A 25657-nucleotide genomic window follows, 5' to 3' on the forward strand; every position below is an offset into this window, starting at 1 on the left:
AGTTAGCAATGCTATATTTAAGGTGACTAGATTGGAAAGAAACAAAATGGCTATTGTCAGTTTTAGATGTAGAAGGGGAAACAATGGAAAAAATGATATTGCAGTATTTTACATTTTTATTTAATACTGAAGTACGCAAGCAATATAAAAATGCCAATATGAAATGGTTCAAAACAGTATCAGAATAACAAAATGACTCATTTTTCTCAATTTTTTTTTTGACCTTTTTCATTTTGTCAGCAAGGCAAATCTAATCAAACAGCTTAAGGTAAGTAAATACAAAAAAATTTAACGGAAGCATTAATGTTGTTGACACTCATCTTTATGCTTTGAAATCAATCACAGAATGACACAGCCTGGTTGATTTTTCAGTTTTTCAACTTCTTGTTGTAGCTCTTTTATTTCTTCTCCTGTCTGCTCTTTCAGGTGCTGATAGAGTTTTTCCAGTACTTCCTGTTGTCTCTTATGTTCTTCCAGCTTCTCTGTGAGCTCCTGAACCTGCTGATTATTTCTCTCTCTGAAATCATTTAATTCTTCTGCTTGTTTTCTGGCTTCATCTTCATGTTTCTTTTTATGAATTATTTCATCTTCATGTTTCTGTTTCATTTCATCTCTCTTTTTCTCTTCTCTTTCTTTTCTCTCTCTTTCTCTTCTCTTCATCTCTTCTTCTTGTTCTTGTTTCAGATCATCAATCGTTTTCTTCCATATCTTTCTCTCTTCTTTTTGTCTCTCATCTTCTCGTTTCACTCTCTCCCACTCCTCTTTTCTCTCTCGTTCTAGTCGTTCATAATGTCTTTCCATTTCAGTTTTCTTTTGCTCATATTCTCTCTCTTTTTCTTCTCTTTCTCTTCTCTGTTTCTGTTTTTCCTCCTCTATTTTCTGTCGTTCTTCTTCTCTCTCTCTTTCAAATTTCTTTCTCATTATTTCCAGTTCTTTTTGTTTTTCTCTCAGCTGTTCATCATGTTTCTCTTTTCTCTTTATTTCTTCTTCCTCTCGTTCTCTTATCTGTCGTTTCTTGTCATCCTCCCATTCTCTCTGCTGTCGTTTAATTTCCTCTTGAGTCTCTTTTCTGTCATTTTCAGCCTCTTTTATTTTTCTTACCCATTCCTGTCTGTCTTTCTCTTCTAGTTCATTCCTCCTTTTCTCCTCCAAGTCTCTCTTTTTAATTTCTTCTTCTTCTTTTATCTTTAACTGTGTTATAACATGTTCTTGTTCATTTCTCATCTTTTCTTGATCTTGTCTATATTTCTCTTCTCTCTTTCTATCTTCTTCTTCTCTTTCTTTTTGCTGTTTTTCATACTGTGATCTCTGATTTTCAATCTCTCTCTTCATTTCTTCTATTTTTCGATGAAATTCAGCTCTTTGCTGTTTTTCCTCAGATGATCGTTTCTGGTTTTCAATTTCTCTTTTCTTTTGTTCTGTTTTCTCTTTTTCTTCAGACTCTTTTCTGAGTTTTTCCTCTTTTTCTCTGAATTGATTCTCCATTTTTATTTTCTCCTCATCTGCTCTTTGTTTCTCTTCCTCAAGTCTCTTCAACATATCTCTCATTTCCATCTCATATTTGGCTTTTAATGCCTCATTTTGTGTCTGAATCTCTCTTTCTCTCTCTTTCAGTATTTCCTCCATTCTCTTCTTAATGGACATCTCTGCCTCCTCAAACATGCTGTTAGTGAAATATCGACCAGCATTACTGTTCTTCAGCTCTTCTATCATGTTTAACAGTTGAATCACTTGAGTTTTGTCTTGTTTTTCTCTGTTATTGAAAACCAAGAACCTGTTTCCACAATCTCTGATCAGTTTCTTGACCTCAGCATTGTTTCCTCTCTCCACATATTTTTCTATAGATTCACCCTGAAGATCGTCTCCTCTAGTGAACAGAACGATGCTGAACTGAGCAGCTTTATGGCCGAAGATCTTCATTATCAGATCCACAGTGTCTGTTTCCACCTGAATAAATCTCCCCACACTCAACACAATGACAAACACGTGAGGTCCAGGTGACGAGAGTGAAACACATTTCACTATTTCTTCCACTGCTTGTTCATTTGACAGTGATGTGTCAAAGAGTCCTGGAGTATCAACAACAGCTACTGATCGACCATCAACTTCACCAACTCCCTTCATGCAAACAGTCGTCACTGAATCCATGCTTGCTTTACTCTCAAACTCATTTCTTCCCAGAATAGTGTTTCCTGTAGCACTCTTTCCATTTCCTGTTCTCCCGATCAACACAATCCTCAAACTCTCCAGATCATCTGCTTCACCTTCAGCACCTGAAACTAATGCATGTATACATGTGTTAATATGCAGTTATAGGCACAAGCTTCACATGCAAGTGTTAAAGGGATACTCCACCCCAAAATTAAAATTTTGTCATTAATCACTTACCCCCCTGTCGTTCCAAACCCGTAAAAGCTTCATTTGTCTTCGGAACACAATTTAAGATATTTTGGATGAAAACTGGGAGGCCTGTGACTGTCCCATAGACTGACAAGTAAATAACAGTGTCAAGGTCTATAAAAGGTATGAAAGTCGTCGTCAGAATATTCCATCTGCCATCAGATGTGCAATCTGGGTTATATGAAGCGACGGGAACACTTTTTATACACACTTTTTATACTTATACACAGCATACGGTGAAATGGAGTGACACAGAGGAGACTGTTGACAAAGAAATTGTTGAGTAATGTCATTATTTTTGTTTTCTTCGCTTATAAAAAGTGTTCCCATCGCTTCATATAACCCAGATTGCACGTCTGATTGCAGATGGAATATTTTGATGATGACTTTCATACCTTTTATGGACCTTGACACTGTTATTGACACTTGGCAGTCTATGGGACAGTCTCAAGCCTCGAGGTTTTCATCCAAAATATCTTAAATTGTGTTCCGAAGATGAACAGAGTTTTTACGGGTTTGGAACGACATGGGGGTAAGTGATTAATGACAAAGTTTTCATTTTGGGGTGGAGTATCCCTTAACAAGAACGGCTGTGCATAAAATTCCATGTCATTCTCTTTCATATCAAAATCATCAGTCATTGTAACTTTTATGTTGTGAGCTTGTACTGGTACTGCTGATGAAGGTCCGCACACAAGTCCTCATTCTCCATTGTAAACAAACAGCATCAATATTCATGTGAATATGCACACGCACATACACAGAGCTGGGTAGATTACTTACAAATTGTTATCCATTACTGATTTCAGATTACATGTTAAGAGTTGTAGTTAGTAACGTGTAACCCAGACTAAATCAGTATTATAGAATATATTTTTATAAATTAATGGGGTTCACAAAACCGTAAATAATTAAAGATTGGTGATGCTAACAAATACTTTCCATAGAATAAATTGTGTGGAAAAAAATAATTTGTAATATTTAGAGTTGTTGGTTCAGCCAATCAGAACTCTGTTGATAGGATCCGCCCGCTGAGCAGATGCACGAGACCGTAGAGTGGAGAAGTCTGAGAGAAGTAGCCTAGTTTAGTGATCGAGAAAATTGAGAAATAACTGAGTAAAACTATAAAAATAGTCTTTACATCTCTTCAAAATAGTTAAAAGAGGAAGGTATTGAGTGGATTCTATAGTCATTTTACTCCTGTTGCGATCGATGGGTTAATTACATCGTCATATTGCTGGAAGCATAAGTGAATATCTGGATGTGGTGAGTTCATTTATGTATGTATGCTGAATTTAATGTTTAAATAAGAAACACAACACTACTTTTGTGAGAAAAACAGAAGCATATTTTATTTGTTGCGTCCATAGGATTTGTGTTGTATTTTTGGAGGTTATTGTACAATTTCATAGCGCTGAGTGAGTTTAGTTATTTTCACTTTGAGTCAAATTGCTTCACGTGCATGTGTTGCGCGCATGCCTGAAAAGATATATGTTTATTAGCAATGTAATATTGTAAAAGGTACAATATTGTAAAACATTGATTACTTGATATGTTAATTTGTATGTTTAAATGTTAATTTACTGGTATGTTGAGATAACTAATGTGATGCCACTGTTGACTAAATGCGGTGGTGCATTTCTGGCCTTTTAAACAGGTCAGGTTTTTTTCTGTGTGGAGTTGATTCTCATTGATGGCGAGCCAACCTAATCGGATACTGGACGAGAAAGAAGAAAATTCATCTTAAAGGACCCAGAGAGTATCTTTATTTCATTTTTTTCCCTGCTCAAGGTAAAACTTTTCCTGCACAGAGACTGTATTTTGTTCCTCCATACGGGACTGAGAACTGAGATACCTAATAGAAGGAACTGATATCAGTGATTGAATATTTGAAAATTGAACTTATTGTCGACGTGTGCGTGAATTACAAAATTGTGGTTGAGCTTGAATAGATTTTTGTTGATTTGCTTTTGGATACATGATTAATGTATTTCTAGTGTGAAACAGACAGTGATTTGCTCAGTGATTTGTTATTTTATTTCTTTTCATTGAATTGAAATAATTCACTTTAATTGTTTATTTATTTTATTTTATTGTGTTTACTAAAAAAAGGGGAAAGGCCTGTGCACTGAAACAAACGGTTATAAAAGTTATACTTACCTTAACTGTGGTCTCCTGTCATCCCTCAGCAATTACCCTCCACCTCTGTAGTCAAACATAGTGATCTTCTGATCTTTTAATTGGTTCATAAAGTTTAGTCCAAATTTATAAGTAATAACCCGTTACATAACATTGGCGAGCCAGCCAGGAGGTGGCGCTGTGTTGCTGAGGACAGGCAGCTGAAATTTTAGTGCTCAGACAAATCAACCAGTTCATTGTCAAAATGGATGTAATTGACCAAGAAGGTATTAAAATCCCAAATGCTATTAGTAGTGGGGTAACTGGAACAACAGATGATGACGAACTGATAAAAATCCTGCAAGAACATGGTTCTATTGATAGGTCAGTCAAAATCCAGGACCCTGAATCTGAGTTTTATCGTGACTTAATTATTGAGTTTGACAGTGGCAGTGCTTTACAGTCATTAGAGCCCATGCTGCCATTTACTCACCAGCTAACCAGTGATCCAAATGTCACTTACATAGTGAGATCATTATCTAGCGTTTACACCCGACAATTGGGAGGTAGTGCTACTAGATCTTACCTCAAAGGGTTAAAAGAAATTGCAAAACTTAGTGGGGCAAATTTTGAAGTAATGCTAAGTGAAATGCTGACAGAAATGAGTGCTGTGGTTCTCCCAGCAAACACTACATCTGAAGCTGCTGATAAAGGCCCAATTAGACCATCTGGTCAAGAACCGTCTGAAGGCAAAGCTACTCCATTTACCGCTCAGCCTTGCAAAGAAGGAATGCAGCAGACCTACCCTGCTCCTTCTTATGTGGCTGACACCTCAGTTCTTACCTCTCCCACAATTCTTAACCCACCTGAAGTTCAGAGGTTAGTTGTTGAACACGTGGTGAGGAGTGGAGAAGCTATTGCTCAGGTGCATGCACCTATGCGACTCAGATTATTTTCTGGGAGAAAACCTAGACCTACCAATGAAACTGATTATGACTCATGGCGTTCTAGTGTTGATCTTATTCTGAAAGATCCTGCAATATCTGATCTTCATGCGTCAAGAAAGATCCTGGACAGTCTTTTGTCTCCGGCTGCTGATGTTATTAAACACTTGAGCCCTGATGCTTCCCCATCAGGTTACCTGCAATTACTGGATTCTGCTTTTGGCACAGTAGAAGATGGTGACGAACTCTTCGCTAAATTTATGAATACCTTGCAGGATGTAGGGGAGAGACCTTCAGCTTATCTTTCTAGACTTCAGGCTGCCTTGGGTGTAACAATTAAGTGTGGTGGTGTTTCACCCAGTGAAGCAGACCGCCATCTCTTGAAGCAGTTCTGCCGGGGCTGCTGGGATGATGGTTTGATCACTGATCTGCAACTGGCACAAAAACGCGATGATCCTCCTCCTTTTGCACAGTTGTTGTTGATGCTACGGACTTAGGAAGATAAACATGCTGCAAAAACCATGCGTATGAAACAACATCTAGGTGGTACTAAGCAACACGTACTGATGCATACCCAAAGAGCCTGGGTGTCTGATGAAACTGACCCAACTGCATCATCCAATGTGCTGTCGTTGGCTACAGAAGCTAAAGAGCTAAGAAAACAGATAGCGACTCTCCAGAGTCAACTAGCTAAACTTACCTCTAAAGCTGATGCCCCAAAGAAATTTTCATTGCAAGCAGGGGATCGGAAAACTTCTTTCACAGAGAAAAGATCAAGTAAACAGAGTGCTGTAGCCACAATACCTGTGAATCATAAGCAAACTGAGAAACCTAGGCCGTGGTATTGCTTTAAATGTGGGGAGGATGGCCACATTGCCTCCTCCTGTGAGTCAGAGTCCAAACCAACTCTGGTGGCTGAAAAGCGGAAACTCTTGAGGGAGAAACAATCCCAGTGGGAATCTCAAAACAACATCACAAAAGACACTTTAAACTAGAATCAGTTCCTGTTGTGGGACGACCAGGGACTGAAATATTGAAGTGTCCCCTTCAAACCAAAGCCTCCACACAAAATCACTGTTCCCCAGATGTCCAGATTGCCCAAGGGTTTGATTGGCGAAAAATGTATAGCACAAGTTACTATGTCAGGGCAGGAATGCAACTGTTTGATAGACACTGGCTCACAAGTTACCACTATCCCTTTGTCTTTTTATGAGCAATGCCTTTCAGAATATCCTATCAATTCCCTTTCTGATTTGTTGGAGGTTGAAGGTGCGAATGGTCTTTCTGTGACCTACATTGGGTACATAGAATTGATTGTAACCTTCCCTGCAGACTTCATTGGTACAAGTGTTGATGTACCCACCGTTGCTTTGGTGGTTCCAGATCCAAAGTCCCACACCAGGCCTTTAGTCCTGATTGGGACAGACACTTTGGACACCCTTTATGAGGAACACTTGAAAGTGAATTCTACCACATTCAAACCTTCCTTGTTTGGCTACAGGTCTGTTCTGAATACCCTCAGATTGCGGCACGAATATGGCACAACTGGTGTTCTGGGTCATGTTGGATTGAGGGGCAGGGTGCCTGAAGTCATGGCCGCTGGCCAAACTGTCATTTTAGAAGGGATTGCTCATGTGAGTGGAATTTCAACTAATAAGTGGGTTGTAGTGGAACACCCCACCATATCTTCCTTACCTGGAGGAGTTGTTGTAAAAAACTGCTTACTTACCCTTCCTTCTAAAAATTTTTGCCATCTTCCTGTAGTTCTCACAAATGAAACCGATCATGACATCTCTATTCCGCAGAGGTGTATTATTGCAGAAATCCATGCGTTGGAGTCAGTGCTTTCTTCTGACAATGATGTGTCCAAGTCAGCTTCTCAAGGTTGTAGCGTATGAGGCCTGAACCAGACAAATTAAAGATTCGATTGTGAGCATGGTTGAAACAAGAGAAGCCAAATTCCTCGGAAAGGCAACAGGAGGCTGTAAATCAACTCCTAGCACCACAGTCTGATAACCAACCAACTCTTTCAGAGAACAGCTTTCAACATTAACACCATTAGAACAATTATTGACAATTTCAATTCGAAGAAGAGATTGTCTAATTTGGGGCAAGTAATCGAAGAGATGGACAGTCTGACCCTCACATGTAAAGCCATGAGAGTAAACAAGATCTTTGGACTGACTTCCCCCCACCGAGCAGAACCAGACTGAAATTCCTAAGGAGACCTGTTAACCCCTCTGGTCTCTTCACAGGACATATCCTTACTCCCCAGAATGGCACAGAGAATGCCTTCCAATGCATATATGCACCAGAATGAACTCAAAAAAGACTTCTAAATGGATATCAGTCCATTGCTTAACTCCATATCATTTATGTAACCCACACATTTATTATAATGTTTCTAATCACTTATTGTGTATGTCTTTTTAAATAACTCTTGAATAGCTTAAGGGATCATATTCATGTTTAGTATGTGTGTGTTCGAATCTTCTTGCTTGAAACGTTTCTGACCATCAGTTATTTGTCAAATGTATCATATTCTTGTTATAAGAATCATGTCCATATTATACCCTGCAAGAGCGGGAAAATTCGGACCTCGTGCTTGATAAGATAACATATGATTATGAATGGGTGGGACAGACAATGCAACACCCCGAGAAAAGACAATATCTAATTGGTCAAGACAACATTTGAGGTGTGGCCAAAATGCCAGTTTAAATACTCAGGACACCATCAAATTTTGCTTTTAGCTTTGAGCTTTCGTTTAGTTTCTGCTATCAGTCATGCCGGCTTTTAGCCTGCTTTTAGCTTTTGCTTTTAGCTTTAGCTTTTAGTCATGCTTTGTCATCACTTTTAGCGTTCTTCGAGCGCCGTTCCAGCGTGCTTCGGCCTGCACGCCTGCTGCTACTTAGCCACGATGAGAAGAAACACCACCTAGTCTCGTCAAACTTTACTTCTTTTCTTTTCCGTTTGAGAGTTTCGTGTTCTGAGTTAAGTTTTGTAACGCCGTGTCTTCGAGTCTGACCTCGAGTGCCCGTCTGAAACTTCAACCAGCCCACAACTCTGCATCGTCAGCCAACGCCCAACCACGGGCTTCCCAAGACGTCACTTCAACGACTACTAAACTTCCAGCCAATCAGCAACTTCGGGGAACCCCCTTTTCAGCGACAACAAAGGGAACCCCGTTAAACAGGCAACGCAAGTAACCTCCAGACTCACATCTGTACTGGTGTTATCTAATATAATTTTAACCTCATTGAGGAACTCAGTGCGAGGGTTAATTAAGTGATTTATGGTTGTCTATGCAATTTCACGTATTGCTGTAAACTTGGGATTTCACATTCTCATCCTCTTAAACTCATTCTTTCCTAACTTTCTATCTTCCTGCATCTTGTGTGAATGTGTGAGTGCGTGTGCTTATGGCTTATAGATTAGTTTATATGTCTTAGATTTATCTAATAAAGCCTTATTCATATTGAAAAGAGAAGTATCTTGTGTTTTGTGCTTACAAGTTAATGTCTTAAACTGCCGATCTTGTTACTGTGCTAATTAATAGTGTTTCCAGCGCAGATTTGATGTTAAACGGCTAGTTCAGTGAATCGCTGGCCGTTTCAGTGATCAGCCGTGAAACAGTGATTCTGTTCAAATTCCCTTTTAAAATCTTAAATGATTCCCTTTGAGCTAAATTGACCTGTTTCCCTTACAAGGTAGTGAGCATACGGCGTTCAAAGAGGAAACGTTCACTTTGAATTTCGTTAATTCTCCACTATCACAGGAGTGGAAGGATCGAATCACCAAAAAGCTTCGTGAGATGCCAGAAGTCTTTGCTCAACACAATCTGGACTTTGGACATACACAGAAAGTGAAACATTCCATCAAATTACATGATGAGACCCCGTTTAAGCACCGCACTAGACCAATCCATCCACGAGACATTGGAGCAGTAAGAAAACACCTTCAGGAGCTTCTTTCAAGCGGAGTCATACGCGAGTCGGAATCCCTTTTCTCATCACCAATAGTGGTGGTCAGGAAGAAAAATGGCGATGTACGACTCTGTATAGATTATCGGAAGTTAAATCTTCAAACAGTCAAGGACGCATATGCCCTGCCAAACCTTGAGGAAACATTTTCAGCTTTAAATGGTTCGAAGTGGTTTACTGTTCTAGACTTGAAATCTGGGTATTACCAGATTGAAGTTGCAGAAGTGGACAAGCCCAAAACTGCTTTCGTGTGTCCGTTGGGGTTTTGGGAATTTAATCGAATGCCACAGGGGGTAACCAATGCACCAAGCACTTTCCAAAGGCTGATGGAAAGGTGCATGGGAGACATCAATCTAAAAGAAGTGTTTGTGTTTTTGGATGACTTGATTGTGTTCTCCAAAACCCTAGAGGAACAAGAGAGGCGGCTGCTGCAAGTCTTAGCTCGACTGAAGGAATACGGGCTCAAACTTTCTCCAGAAAGGTGCCGTTTTTTTCAGACATCTGTCAGATACTTAGGGCATGTGGTATCTGAGCGTGGGGTGGAAACGGATCCTGAGAAGATTGAGGCTATAAAAACCTGGCCATGTCCAAGAAACCTTAAGGAGTTAAGGTCGTTCCTTGGTTTTTCAGGCTACTATCGTAGGTTTATTAAAGATTACTCACAGATAGTAAAACCCCTGAATGACCTGACTTCTGGTTATCCACCACTGAGGAAAAGTTGTAAGAAGACTGATAAAGAATGTCAGTATTACGATCCCAAAGAGCCTTTTGGTGGTCGTTGGACGACTGCTTGCCAAGAAGCATTCAAGACCCTCGTTGATAAGCTTTCCAATGCTCCTGTCTTGGGTTTCGCAGACCCCAAACTTCCTTATGTTGTTCATACAGATGCCAGCACCACAGGACTGGGGGCTGCACTGTACCAAGAGCAGGATGGGCAGCAACGTGTGATTGCATTTGCCAGCAGAGGTTTATCGCGAAGTGAGTCCCGTTATCCAGCTCATAAACTTGAGTTTCTCGCTCTTAAATGGGCTGTAACGGAGAAATTTCATGATTATCTTTATGGCAGCACATTTACTGCCATAACAGATAGTAACCCATTGACTTACCTTCTGACAACCGCTAAGCTTGATGCTACCAGCTACCGGTGGCTCGCTGCACTTTCCACATTCTCATTTAAGCTGCAGTTCCAGGCTGGTAAACAAAACGTTGATGCAGACAGCTTGTCAAGGCGACCACACAAAGAGAAGTCAGAGGATCAATTGTCTTCAAAAGAGTATGAGAGGATCCAGAAGTTTGTGCAGTACCATACAACGGGTGCTGAATACTTACAGAGTACTGATAATGATGCAATCAGAGCCATCTGCGAAAAACATTCTATCCAACAGGCTGATGATTCTGGTGTTACCTTGGTGGAGTCCCTTGCGTTTCATCCTGATGCAGTGCCTGAGTGTTATGAGCAGGAAAAGAACTTAAATGGGTTACCTGCTTTACCTGATTTGATGAAGGGAGAATTAATAGCAAAGCAGAGATCTGATCCTGTGATTCATGAGGTGATAGTGTGCCTGGAATCAGGTGAGAAACCTGCACCTGTATTAAGGAAGGAATATCCAGATTTTTCCTTCTACCTACGAGAATGGGACCGTCTTGAGTTGATGGATGGAGTTCTGTATAGGCGGCGACGAGATGGGGACTCTGTCAGTCACCAATTGGTTTTGCCAGAAGATCTCAGAAGTTTTGCTATAACCAGCTTACATGATCAAATGGGTCATATGGGAATGGAAAGGATGCTGGATCTGGTCCGCTCTAGATTCTATTGGCCAAGGATGGGAGCTGAAGTAGAGCATAAAGTCAAGACCTGCAATCGTTGTGTTTGCAGGAAAACTTTGCCACAAAAAAGTGCACCTTTAGTAAACATAGAAGCCACAAGACCCTTACAGCTTGTTTGTATGGACTTTCTTTCTCTCGAACCTGATAAGAGCAATACTCGTGATATCTTAGTGATTAGTGACTTCTTTACCAAGTATGCTGTGGCCATACCAACACAAAATCAAAGAGCAAGAACTGTTGCAAAGTGTCTATGGGATCAATTTATTGTGCATTACGGTTTCCCTGAGAGGTTACATAGTGACCAAGGACGAGACTTTGAGTCACATACCATCAAGGAACTTTGTGCAATTGCTGGGATCCAAAAAATCAGAACAACACCATATCATCCTAGGGGGAATCCTGTGGAACGGTTTAACCGGACTTTGTTAAACATGCTCTTAACATTGGAAGAAAAGGACAAAAGCCATTGGAAGGATTTTGTTAAACCTTTAGTCCATGCATATAATTGCACCAAGCATGAAGTCACAGGATTTTCCCCATATGAATTGATGTTTGGCCGTCAACCTCGGCTGCCACTTGATATTGCTTTGGGATTACCTGGTAAAGACAGTTCACAAGTATCTCATTCACAGTATGTTCAACATCTTAAGTCTCACTTGAAAGAGAGTTATGAGGTTGCTTCACGAAATGCACGGAAAATTGCTGAAAAGAACAAAATCCGATTTGACAAACATGTGACCAATTCTTCTTTGGAAGTTGGAGATTGTGTATTAGTCAGGAATGTCCATATCCGCGGGAAGCAGAAGTTAGCAGACAGATGGGAATCTGAGGTCTATGTCATTGTGAAACGCGTTTCTGACTTACCAGTTTACACTGTCCATCCAGAGACAAAGTATGGTCCGCTTCGCACTCTTCATAGGGATCTTTTGTTCCTTGTGGGTTCCTACCCGTTTCTGAAACCTCAGAACCAGCTGTGAGCAAACCCTCCACAAGGCGCAGGACTCGGCTGAATCCTGATTCACAAGGCCTTGACGTTCTGGATTCTGCTCTTGAGACAGATGATGGAATTCTTGATCCTGTACAAAGTATATATCCAGTCAATGAAACAAGGTTTACTACTGTTCATAAAGTTTTTAAGCCGGACAATCTGACGGAAGACTGTCATAACCTTGAGGTTTTTCATTCAACCTCTGAAGATGATGCAGCTCTGAGGGTTGAGAGTAGTGACTTACTTGTAGATGTGCAAGAGCAAGTTTCACCTACCAGAGCTGTAGGGGAACACTTACCTGTTGAAGTTCCAGTGGAATATCTACCTGATGTCTTGGGATACGTTGAAGCAAGTCATTTACCTGATGTAACCTCAGTTAATGACCAAGAAAATGCTGAAGCTGAATGTAGTGGACATAACCAGAGTTCCGATTTGGAGAGAAATGAGCCTTCAGGAGATTTACCCAGACGATCTGTTCGACGAAGAGAGAGGCCTAAAATATTTACCTATCCACAACTTGGAAACCCCTTGATACATGTAGTGCAGTCCTTGTTTCAAGGGTTAAACACTGCTTTTGTTAATGCTTTAAGTGGCACTGAAAGTCTGAAGAGTTTAGCTGAGATATCCTCAATACAGGATGTGTGAAATGTTGAGTCATCCTTTATTGTGTCATGAGACGTGCACAGTTAGGAAGGGAGGATGTAACCCAGACTAAATCAGTATTATAGAATATATTTTTATAAATTAATGGGGTTCACAAAACCGTAAATAATTAAAGATTGGTGATGCTAACAAATACTTTCCATAGAATAAATTGTGTGGAAAAAAATAATTTGTAATATTTAGAGTTGTTGGTTCAGCCAATCAGAACTCTGTTGATAGGATCCGCCAGCTGAGCAGATGCGCGAGACCGTAGAGTGGAGAAGTCTGAGAGAAGTAGCCTAGTTTAGTGATCGAGAAAATTGAGAAATAACAGAGTAAAACTATAAAAATAGTCTTTACATCTCTTCAAAATAGTTAAAAGAGGAAGGTATTGAGTGGATTCTGTAGTCATTTTACTCCTGTTGCGATCGATGGGTTAATTACATCGTCATATTGCTGGAAAGTGAATATCTGGATGTGGTGAGTTCATTTATGTATGTATGCTGAATTTAATGTTTAAATAAGAAACACAACACTACTTTTGTGAGAAAAAAAAACAGAAGCATATTTTATTTGTTGCGTCCATAGGATTTGTGTTGTATTTTTGGAGGTTATTGTACAATTTCATAGCGCTGAGTGAGTTTAGTTATTTTCACTTTGAGTCAAATTGCTTCACGTGCATGTGTTGCGCGCATGCCTGAAAAGATATATGTTTATTAGCAATGTAATATTGTAAAAGGTACAATATTGTAAAACATTGATTACTTGATATGTTAATTTGTGTGTTTAAATGTTAATTTACTGGTATGTTGAGATAACTAATGTGATGCCATTGTTGACTAAATGCGGTGGTGCATTTCTGGCCTTTTAAACAGGTCAGGTTTTTTTCTGTGTGGAGTTGATTCTCATTGATGGTGAGCCAACCTAATCGGATACTGGACGAGAAAGAAGAAAATTCATCTTAAAGGACCCAGAGAGTATCTTTATTTCATTTTTTTCCCTGCTCAAGGTAAAACTTTTCCTGCACAGAGACTGTATTTTTTTCCTCCATACGGGACTGAGAACTGAGATACCTAATAGAAGGAACTGATATCAGTGATTGAATATTTGAAAATTGAACTTATTGTCGACGTGTGCGTGAATTACAAAATTGTGGTTGAGCCTGAATAGATTTTTGTTGATTTGCTTTTGGATACATGATTAATGTATTTCTAGTGTGAAACAGACAGTGATTTGCTCAGTGATTTGTTATTTTATTTCTTTTCATTGAATTGAAATAATTCACTTTAATTGTTTATTTATTTTATTTTATTGTGTTTACTAAAAAAAAGGGGGAAAGGCCTGTGCACTGAAACAAACGGTTATAAAAGTTATACTTACCTTAACTGTGGTCTCCTGTCATCCCTCAGCAATTACCCTCCACCTCTGTAGTCGAACATAGTGATCTTCTGATCTTTTAATTGGTTCATACAGTTTAGTCCAAATTTATAAGTAATAACTCGTTACAAACGTAATCTAGGTTACTCATTTTACAATGTATTCTGGCTGTTTTTTAAAATTACTTTTGGATTATATTTTATCTAACTTGTGATAAACTTGCCATTAAAGGGGTCATATGATGCGATTTCAAGTTTTCCTTTCTCTTTTGAGCTCTTGGTGCACAAAGAAGATCTGTAAAGTTGCAAAGACTAAAGTCTCAAACCCAAAGAGATATTCTTTATAAAAGTTAAAACTCATTCATGCCCTCCTAAAACGCCTCGTTCAAACACGTCCCCACATGTTTATGTCACAATGTGGGAAGATTTGCATAACACCGCCCAAATGTACACGCAAAGAAAGAAGGAGTAACTTTGATTCTCACTGTAGTATTGTTGCCGCCGCCATGTTGTGGAGACGCTGTGTGTTTTATTATGAAAGCGAAACTACTTTGTTTGGCCTTCCAAAAGAGAAAAACTAGAAATCAGTGGTTAAGTGGTATATACAACACTGTTTCAGAACAGTTCAAACCAAATATTCAGATGTGTGCAACACATTTTACGGAGGACGAGAGCTGCGTCCTGGGAATTAAGTTCCCCTGTTTTCCCTTCGGCGCACATGCTGACCACAGTCTATGATGCTGACAAATAATGCTGACTCACAGCCTGAAGGTACGTTTTCATATTTAAAGGTTTTGCCACTGATGATTCAAACGCAAGTTTTGAGCAGTGTAGAGTGGTGCTTTTTTTTGTTGTTTCTCCGATCACAAATGCAGACATGGTTTCATGTTTAGGCAGCACGATGCATAAACGCAACACGTAAAAAGACAGTATAAGTCATTATAATTGGTAATTATATCCCCACTGGATGCAACAAATGCCTTGTTTATAATGGGTTTTATTGTTTTTGTCTCATCGCACCGGGACATGGCATTTCTGTCACATGCTTGAGGAATTCGTCCAATCACAACACACTAGATGGCTGGCCAATCAGAGCACACCTCGCTTTTCAGAACGATGAGCTTTGTAAAAATTGACACGTTTCAGAAAGGCGGGGCATAGAGGAGAAACAATAATATACAGTATGTGGAAAATAATGATTTTTTATTTTTTTTTTACCTTAAACTGCATAAACACATTTCATTACACCAAATACACAAAATAATGTTATTTTTAGCAACATCATATGACCCCTTTAAAAGTACCATATTGATATAAAAAATCAATTACAAAGAAAATATATTACATTTGTTTTGTTACGAATCCTGTCCACTGACTTCCGTCCGATCGCCACCAGAGGTCACTCATCCATCATATTGATTCTCTCACTACACAGATTGGGTGCTTCTCAATATCCCTCCTTGTTTCATTGATCCTCTGTCCTCCATCCTATGACCCAGAAACCGATCAAGTGCAGCCATCTTGAAAGACATCTCAGTTCTCTTAACTGCACAACAAGGAGACGAGGATCGAGGAGTGAGGAGGCTAGCTGAGGAGTCATGAGCGAGGATACACAGGTGTTTCCTTTGCGGAAGTGGTTTTCATTGAAAAACCTGATGCACGTATAAATTCTCCTCCCCCTTCACATCTGTTGTAATAATTTTAATTTATATATTAACTTTGCAGTTTAAATAAACCATACATGCCACATACTTCAAACAGGTCATCTTGCTTTATTAATATTAATTAAGAATGTCTTAAATAACAAACTTTAACATCTTAAGGGCAGATCCCTTTAGTGCAGCTGATGACACTTTGAAGTGACGCTAAAGGGAGTGAGGTTATTTAATTTCACTTGATTTAATTCCTCGATCCTGGCGTCTTTTCCTTGCGTCCTTCCCTCGCCTCCTGAAGGGGTGGAGCTAAGATGCGAGGAAAGGAAGAGAGGAAAGGAAGGTGGGGTTAAGAGGTGGGGATTGAGAAGCACCCACAGTTGCACATCACCACGGACTACATTTCCCATAATCCATTGGACTGATTGCACACAGCTATAACCAATCACACACACACACACTATATTACACTCACTCAGATCCTTCTCAAACTGCCGAGTATTGTTTGCATATATCACTCTCCTAGTGGTAGCACACAGAGCTAGTTTTCTGCACTAGTTTCTACTCCTTAGTTCCTAGTCATAGTCTTGTTTTGCCTGCTTTCCCGTGTTACCTGATTATTGCCTGTTTATCTTGGATTAACCCTTTACCTTTCTATTTCAGACTGTGTTTGCACCTCGCCTGGACTATTGCTCGTGTTATTGGATTTGCCATCTTGTTAAGCACTCTGGATAACATTCGCTGTCGACTGATTCATGCCCGTTTTGGATCACTCTTTTGTCACTGCACAGACTGTTGCACATCACCATGGACTACATTTCCCATCATCCATTGTACTGATTGCACACAGCTGTAACCAATCACACACACACACTATATTTCACTCACTCATATCCTTCTCTAACTGCCGAGTATTTTTTTGCGTATATTGCTCTCCTAGTGGTAGCACATTACGGAGCCAGTTTTCTGCCCTAGTTTCTAGTCATAGTCTTGTCTTGCCTGCTTTCCCGTGTTACCTGATTCTTCCCTGTTTATCTTGGATTAACCCTTTGCCTTTCTGTTTCGGACTGTGTTTGCACCTTGCCTGGACTATTGCTTGTGTTATTGGATTTCCCCTAATGTTAAGCCCTCTGGAAAATGTTCGCTGTCAACTGACTAATGCCTGTTTGGATTACTCTTTTGTCTTGCCCTCAATATACCTGTTTTCAATTGTCAGAACCTTGCCTGTTTTATGACCACACCTTAAAATAAAAGCTTTGCAGATGGATCTGCACATCTCATTCACCCCGTAACAGTTTTTACATCAACATCATAAAATGCATTAAACATTACATTACAGCGAGGTTTCCCAAACTTGCCTTAACGTAAGAACTTTAGTGGGTTTATGAGTTGATAAATACCTGGTAATTAATTAAATCATAAAAATATCAAATAAATGATTCAAACATTTGAACACTAAAAATACAAATATTAAATTTGATTAGCTGCATGCCAATGTGACCAGAATCAACAGACTTCCAGAATCAACATTTACTAAAGGATGTGATGAAGAAGTGTTTCACAGCTATACATCACCAGTGTTTAGTAACTTTTATGTGCATACATGGTCCAATTGCTTGAGAGGTGTTTGCAAATTTATTTATATGACCCTTACATGGCCATTATATGTTGTGAAAACAGTCAAAGCTAAATGGGTGCAGACACATTTTTAGAAAGGAAAATTTAAAAGAGAGAGAAAAAAAAAAAGATCAATCAATCAATAAATTAGGAATGATTTAATCCGCATCATTAAATTGAACGCATCACAGCACAGAGACAGCACTCATAAATATTATAAATGATATTTGCTTAAATTATGATTCTGGCAAAATATCAGTGCTAGATCTCAGTGCTGCGTTTGACACTGTCGGTCATAACATACTACTAGAGAGACTGGAAAATTGGGTCGGGCTTTCTGGGATGGTAATCAAATGGTTCAGGTCATACTTAAAAGGGAGAGTTTATTATGTGAGTATAGGAGAGCATAAGTGTAAGTGGACGTCCATGACATGCGGAGTCCCACAAGGATCAATTCTTGCACTGCTCTTGTTTGGCCTGTATATGCTCCCCCTAAGTCAAATAATGAGAAAGAACCAAATTGCTTATCACAGCTATGCAAATGACACCCAGATTTACCTAGCCTCATCTACAAAGGACTACAGCCCCATTGACTCCCTTTGCCAATGCATTGATGAAATTAACAGTTGGATGTGCCAGAACTTTCTTCAGTTAAACAAGGAGAAAATTGAAGTCATTGCATTTAGAAACAAAGATGAAGTTCTCCAAGGTGAATGCATTACTTGACTCTAGGGGTCAAACAACTAAAAATCAAGTCAAGAATCTTGGTGTGATTCTGGAGACAGACCATAGTTTCAGTAGTCATGTCAAAGCACTAACTAAATCAGCATACTATCATCTGAAAAACATTCCAAGAATTAGATGTTTTGTTTTCAGTCAAGACTTGGAGAAACTTGTTCATGCCTTTATCACCAGCAGGGTGGACTATTATAATTGTCTCCTCACCGGCCTTCCCAAGAAGACCACTAGACAGCTGCAGCTCATCCAGAACGCTGCTGCCAGGATTCTGACTAGAACCAGAAAATCTATGCATATCACACCAGTCCTTGGACCTCATTTATAAAATGTGCGTATGCACAGATTTGATCTTAGATTGTGCGTACGCTAATATCCACGGCAACTTTCTTATGAATAAAAACAGTCTTGACGTGGAAAAGTACTTACCGCCACCTCAGGGTCTGAGCAGGCGTTTTCCGTGGGGCAAAGTTGGAATACTGCAGCTATTTGAACATCTAAGCTGCAATAATAATAAAAGCGGAGTACATGCAAGCACCGAATTCATTATAAACAACAAAGATGCAGTGTAAGAGATTAATTGTGCAGCGTACTCAGATTTTTTATTAAAGGGTTAGTTCACCAAAATATGAAAATTCTGTCATTAATTAATCACCCTTGTGTCGTTTCAAACCCCTAAGACCTTCGTTCATTTTCAGAACACAAATTAAGATTTTTTTTTTGATGGAATCTGGAGCTGTCTGACCCTGCATGGACAGCAATGCAACTGAAATGTTCCCAAGTTCAGAATTGTAGCTAGGAGATCTGTGAATTAATCCATGTGACATCGGTGGTTCATTCGCAATTATATGAAGCTATGAGAATACTTTTTGTGCGCATAAAAAAAAAAAAAAAAAAAACAAAGAAAACTTTATTCTACAATTTGTCTCCTCTGCATCAGCCTGGTGCCATTTTGGAGAATATCTCAGCTGCGTCACACCGATATACTGTTTCCGTTCAGATCAAATCACAACAACATAGGAAACAGTTCCAGTCAGATATTTTTTATACAAAGACACGACAAAACAGGTCCATGATCCTGACATATCACCCCCCTCCCAGAATGTGCGTCCTCGCACAGTAGAACAACAGAGGGAAGACATGGGTGGGAACTTGGGAGGAGGCTCGGGATGAGGACGGACACCTGGGAGGGGGCCGGCAGACAGAGTACAGGGTGGTGACGATGGAGGGAGAAGCCAGGGAGGGAACAGGAGAGACTTGGAGCATGAGGAGTTCAGCCTGTGGTGGAAACAGTGAACCGATGAGCCTGGGCGATGGGGAGGATCCAGAGGTCCTAAGCAGAGCAGATGGCGCGGGTGACCGACGCAAAGGTGTGAATCAGGGAGGCCGCGGTGGAGCCGGAGCAACTGAGGACTGAGGAAGAGCTGAGGGGATAAAGGAGCCTGACGGACCCGGAGGGACAAGGCGAAGCCAGAGGAGTGGAGTCCCAAGGTGCAGGATGGTTGACACCAGACCATGTGGTCCCGGTAGGGACGAGTGAGCCCGGTGGAGCTAGTGGACTGCCGGGCCACGGAGGGAGCTAGGAGCCATGGTGGAGCCGACGGGTCAACGGGCCGAGGCAGAGTCCAGGGCTTAGAGGTTGGAGACAGACTCAAGGGAAACTCCAGACACGGCGACGCTGGAGGATGGCAGTCCCACGGAGCTCACACCACATAGATACTGGGCTGATGGTGAGCAGAGAGGCTGCCAGACGACAGCGGATGAGGAGGCAGGAGTGGGTGGGAGGCGGGCATTTGTGAGCCTTCGGGCATTCGGGGCTAAACTCTGTATCAAGAGCCCCCTCCAGGCTGAACACGGGAACAGGATTGCGCTCTGGAGGATAGGACACTTGAGGGCGCATTCTAGAAGCGGGCACTGGAGGGCGCTTTCTAGGAGCAGGCACTGGAGGGCACTTTGGACTGGATTCTGGAACAGGAGCCCATTCCTCTTCAGTGTGGCACATACGCCATGCCATACTCAACTCACCCTCAGCCGCGATGCAGGGGGCGGAGCTCCTCTCTGCGCTCACATCCTCCATGGCCTTCTCGCTTGTGACGGGCGTTGTTGCAGACAGGAACACAGGTAGCACAAGGGTTGACGTACAATCTCGGACAAAGACAGACAGCACAGACTCGAACTTAAATGCAAGGGATAATTTACAAACACAGGTGCACTGAATGATTAATTAAACTAAACGAGGACAGGAACGTGACCAAAAAAAGGAAAACAAGAACAGAAACGGGGGTATGACACGACAAAACAGGTCCATGATCCTGACAATTTACATCAGTTATATTTGTATAAAATACACTATATATTTTTGTGTCAGTACATTAATGGCACATTTGAGCAGCATTAGTAAACTGTGTAAATATAAAGAAATGCCAAATCACATGCAGTTTTTTTCAGACCGGAGACCATAATCATGTAATAATTAATTTTATTATGATATGAAACATCCATTTTTCTTTCAATAATGCAAGAATTTTGTAATACTAAACTTTTCATTAGTTGTCATAGCAAGTGATTTTAAAAGTAGGATGGATCACTTTTTATAAGATGACTGAAAATTTTACTTGAATTTGTAGTTTATTCTTACTTTCGGGAACCTAATTGTTTTATAATGAGTCTACTACTGCTATTATTATTATTATTTCTGTTGTTTCTAGAAGTAGTAATTTTGAATATAGTCAATAGAAAACATATAACCACACACACATTGCTTGTCCACAGAATAATTACACATTATTAAATAAAAAGCATCCCCGCACGAACCTCTACCTCTGTCAGCAGGACCTCAATTTCAGACTCAGTAAAGGTTTTTTTTTTTTTTTTTTTTTTTTTTTGTGGTTTTCTTTCTCAAGCATAGACATTTGGATATTGGCGTGTGCTCTTTTATATGGTAATGACATTAATTAGGGGGTGTTTACAAGGCGGAGATCTGACAGATGTACGCATGTTCATTTTCTCTGAATCGCACTTATGCACTTTTGAGAAATGATCTATGAGAACAATTTTAGGGCAGTTTATATGCAACATTTAATAAATGAGAACCCTTAGGTCCTTACACTGGCTTCCAGATATATTTAGGATTGATTTTAAAGTACTTTTACTCATTTATAAATCACTCCTAAATACATTGCAGAAATGCTCACTGAATATAAACCTAACAGAGCACTCAGATCATTAGGATCGAGTCAGTTAGAAATACCAAGGGTTCACACAAAAAAAGGGGAGTCCGCTTTTAGTTATTATGCTGCCCACGAGTTGGTATCAGCTTCCAGAAGAGATCAGATGTGCTAAAACATTAGTCACATTTAAATGCAGACTTGAAACTCATCTGTTAGCTGTGCATTTATTGTCCATATATCAGACATTTAATGTCCGAACTGATTGCACTGTATTATGTATTTCTTTTTCTATTCTTAACTGTTTAAATTCATTTTAAATCAATTTTAGTTTATTTTAAAGGTTTTTATTATTATTATTATTATTATTATTATTTTAATTCCTTGAATGTAAAGCACTTTAAATTACCATTGTGTATGAAATGTGCTATATAAATAAACTTGCCTTGCCTTGCCTTGCCTTAATGCTATTGTGTGAATAATATGTAATCATTTAATCCATAAAAAAGTAACTGTAATCTCATCATGAACATTATAAAATTTAATATACTCTAAATACAAGTACTTGACTTTTGGAATTTGATAACGCAATTCAGATTACATGTAATCATTTACTACCCAACTCTGTGCATACGTCATTACGTGACAGAAAGTTCATGAACAGACCAATCGTTTCACTTCAATGTATCGTCAGGAGCCATGGGTATTGATTTGGTCTTGTCTACATGTTTTTTTTTTTTTTTTGATGCTCAAAGACAAGCAGCCACAGACATACAGTGTCTGAATCACCAAGAACAAAGGCTTTACCTAAAAACCTTCATTACTATACTACTGAAGAAAAAAGAGTTCAAAAGAGTTAAAGAATCCTGTTGCTGTTTTGCTAACCCATTTGACAAATTAATGGAAAAGAGCTGACTCAAAAGATTGAATCGATTATGATCAGTTAAATCTTGTTCTATATTAACAACAGACTTAGAGGACACACATCATGATTGCTGCAAGATTGTGATTCTGATGAAGATGAATTAGCTTAAAAAACACTCACCTTCTGACTGAATCTTCTGCTTTAAGTCTTTGATTTCATCTTCCATTCTCTGTAGTTTCTCTTCATATTTCTCCTCTGTTTCACATCTGACTCTGTTCTCCTGAGCTTTCATGTACATCTGAAGTGAATATGGTTTAGTCTTCATGTTCTCAATATAATCCAGTAGTTCTGGGATCTGTCTTGAGTTTTCATGGTCTTTTAAACCCATCACACAGTACCGACCTCCACAACGACTGATTAAGCTCTGAGATTCTGAGCTGGATTTTATAAACTCTGTCTCTGGTCTTTTAACAGTGCCTTCACTGATAAACATTACTATGAAATGCTCTCTGGAATAAAAGTTCTTCTGGATCTCCTCCATTTCCGCTTTAACTTCATCAGTAAGCGGACCAACAGGAACAATGAGGAGAAAAACATGAACTCCAGGATGACAGAGAGACACACAGTGAAGAGTCTGACGCATCACTTCCTCCTCTGAGAGCTGACTGAGAGCTGGAAGCTCCACCAGACTGATCTGATGACCATGAATCCTCTCCTCTTTCTTCACACACTCTTCACTGCCCTCTCTCTGATGTGAAGATTTTATAGTTTTTCCTCGTAAAAGTTTGGACACAGAGACTTTAAATGTTGGATCACTTCCACACAGAACCAGGTTCAGCTTCTGTTTTCCAGAGAAATTTGCTGGCACTGAAAACATATTAAAAACATTAGACTTCCTTAAACAACAACCACATTTTAGAATATGAAAATCTTAGCTTCCAATAGTTTCATCAACTTACAGTTGGAACGAATCCACTCTCTTATATCAACTGTTAAAAAAAAAAAAAAAAACTATGAATGTCTGACAATGTACAAAAAAGTCATGCTGTATTCTTTCATTCCAAATTCTAAATCTGCAGTCATCTTTCATATAAACTATTTTTGTTATTGTTGCTTTTATTTGGTAATCATTTTTTTATTTTGTTATTTGGTCCAAAGCATTAAAGCTGTTCTCTGTGCCTCAATTTATTCTTGTGTTCTTGTTCCAATTAACTTTCTATGAATTTTTCATTTTACATTATACACATGTACACTTTATTCAATGAGAATGATTCACAATACAGGTTTTGTGAAACACTGTCTGCTGGGAACTTTCCAGGACACAGGTCACAGGGCTCAAGTTTAACAACAGTAACAAAATAAGTGCTGCTGATAGTCAAACTGATATGAAAGCTCTTGCCATGTTTTGTTTGGAAGCTTTTTTTTTATTATTATTATTTAAATATAGTTTTGTATGGTTATTCTATTTCATTAACATAATGTGACCGAGCTTACGCATTGGATTCGCCTAAACACTTTTCAAATAATAAAATAAAGAAAGCGAAACACAGGTATTATATGAACAATGCACTTTTAATTCTTCTTAACTCCTAAAGCAACTCACATGGCACAACTTGGTTCTCTCGATAACATGTGCATGCCCAAACCTTGCCTACGGCAAGCCCCAAGGGACAGACAAGCCATACACACACAAACGCAACCCTACAGCCTTAACACGAACTTCAAAATTTATGTTACAATAATAAGAAGAGAAATTCTGAAAACATACTTAGAATTTCTTCACTTCTCTTGCTCTGTTTTGGTTTTCCATCATCTTTGTAATAAGTACGCTTTTTGTTTTTTCCCTCTGATCTGACTGAACCATGAGATCTTTGCTCTTCATCCACTGATGTTCCTTCAGCATCACCAAATATTTCACATGTGAGATATTCTTCCTGGTTTTCCTGAAGTATCTTATCAATCCTCTTGAATATGTCAGATTGCCATTCTGGGTTTTCTTTTTCAGACTCCAAATGCCTTTCTCCACATTCCTTTATTAACTGCTGAATAGCTGTCTGCTTTATTACAGGACTCATGTATGAGTAATCTCTCTCTTCATCAGTGGTGAGAACGATGGAATGTTTCATCGCTTCTCCACTGAATTTGTTGAGCACATGTTTCACTCTTCTCAGGTCCTCCTCGGTGAAGTCATTATACTGCAGTATGATTATGAACACATGAGGTCCTGGATCAGATTGATTCACACACTCTCTCACTGTCTGTGTGATCTGATGATCTGAGAGGTCAGGATTCAGCAGATGAAGAGTGTTAATGACTGTGACGTGTCTGTCCTTCACCATTCCACTGATTTTCAGCACATTGTGCTGCTTTATAGGTGCATCGCTCTCATGCACATCTACTCCCAGGATCGAGTTTCTGACTCTGCTGTTTTCTGATACATTCTTCCCCAAAAGAACAATCCTTAGATCACACACTGAAACACAAAACACATTCATATATTCTTTCACCAGAAAGAAAATTTCAAAATATTTTGAAAATAAATAAATAAAAGTCTGTGGTTATAATATAGCTATAATTTAATTAACTTACTGTCAGGGCGTTTCCCACTTTGACTTTGTCGCTTTTGGCTCTCTGAAAACAACATCACCCATATGATATCAGATGTGATAAATATGACATGATTGAAGCGTCACAATGATCATGACTGACTGGATTTAGTGAATGTGTAAGAAGCATATGGAGGTTTTATGCGATGATAAACATGAAAGACAGAATATTGGGTTACACTTTAGAATAATGGTCTGTCATATTAGGTAACTATGTAGGGAACAATGCAGGACAAATGAATAACACTTCACTAATATGGATACAAAATTAACCTATCAGTAATTAATAGTGAATTTAGAATTGTGATAGTTCATTATTACTGAATGAGATTATATATATTAAGAACTATGACCAGTTATAAATAATTACTAATTAATTACTAATCACAAAATGAATGTGTCTGAAACATGAGCAATTGTCTGTTTTACTATAAACAAATGCATCTTTAGAGAAGCCTCAAATGTATGTTTAATACCATAACAACCAAATACTTATTGCTTATTTTTATTTTTACAGTGATATTCCCTTGCATCCTTGATGAAGTTAGACAGCATATGTACTGTGTGCTTTAAGCACAAAAACACATTCCCCAAATCAAACATTGCATTAAAATATTACAGTTCAGTCTACCTCACAGCAATGGTTGTACTGTATGTTTTAGGCCTAAAATACATTAAAAACCCATGTGAAGCCCTCAGTTACTAAAGTGAAAAACGATTAAAGAAGTTTAAAACAA

The 25657-nt window shown here is 39.2% G+C and overlaps 1 protein-coding gene across 1 annotated transcript; it reads right to left on the bottom strand.

Annotated features, from left to right (window-relative positions):
- Positions 1-897: 897 nt before the first annotated feature.
- Positions 898-24942, bottom strand: LOC122135583 (GTPase IMAP family member 8-like; the record flags this gene model as incomplete). The annotated part of the gene is made up of 5 exons (XM_042715374.1): positions 24904-24942; positions 24083-24787; positions 23274-23303; positions 22495-23181; positions 898-2279 (listed from the first exon to the last, which is right to left on the bottom strand). Coding segments are annotated over exons 1-5 (2805 nt in total), but the record flags the coding sequence as incomplete, so codon positions are not given.
- Between the last annotated feature and the right edge of the window lie 715 nt (positions 24943-25657).

Source organism: Cyprinus carpio, chromosome A3, assembly GCF_018340385.1.
Source record: "Cyprinus carpio isolate SPL01 chromosome A3, ASM1834038v1, whole genome shotgun sequence".
Lineage (NCBI taxonomy): Eukaryota > Metazoa > Chordata > Actinopteri > Cypriniformes > Cyprinidae > Cyprinus > Cyprinus carpio.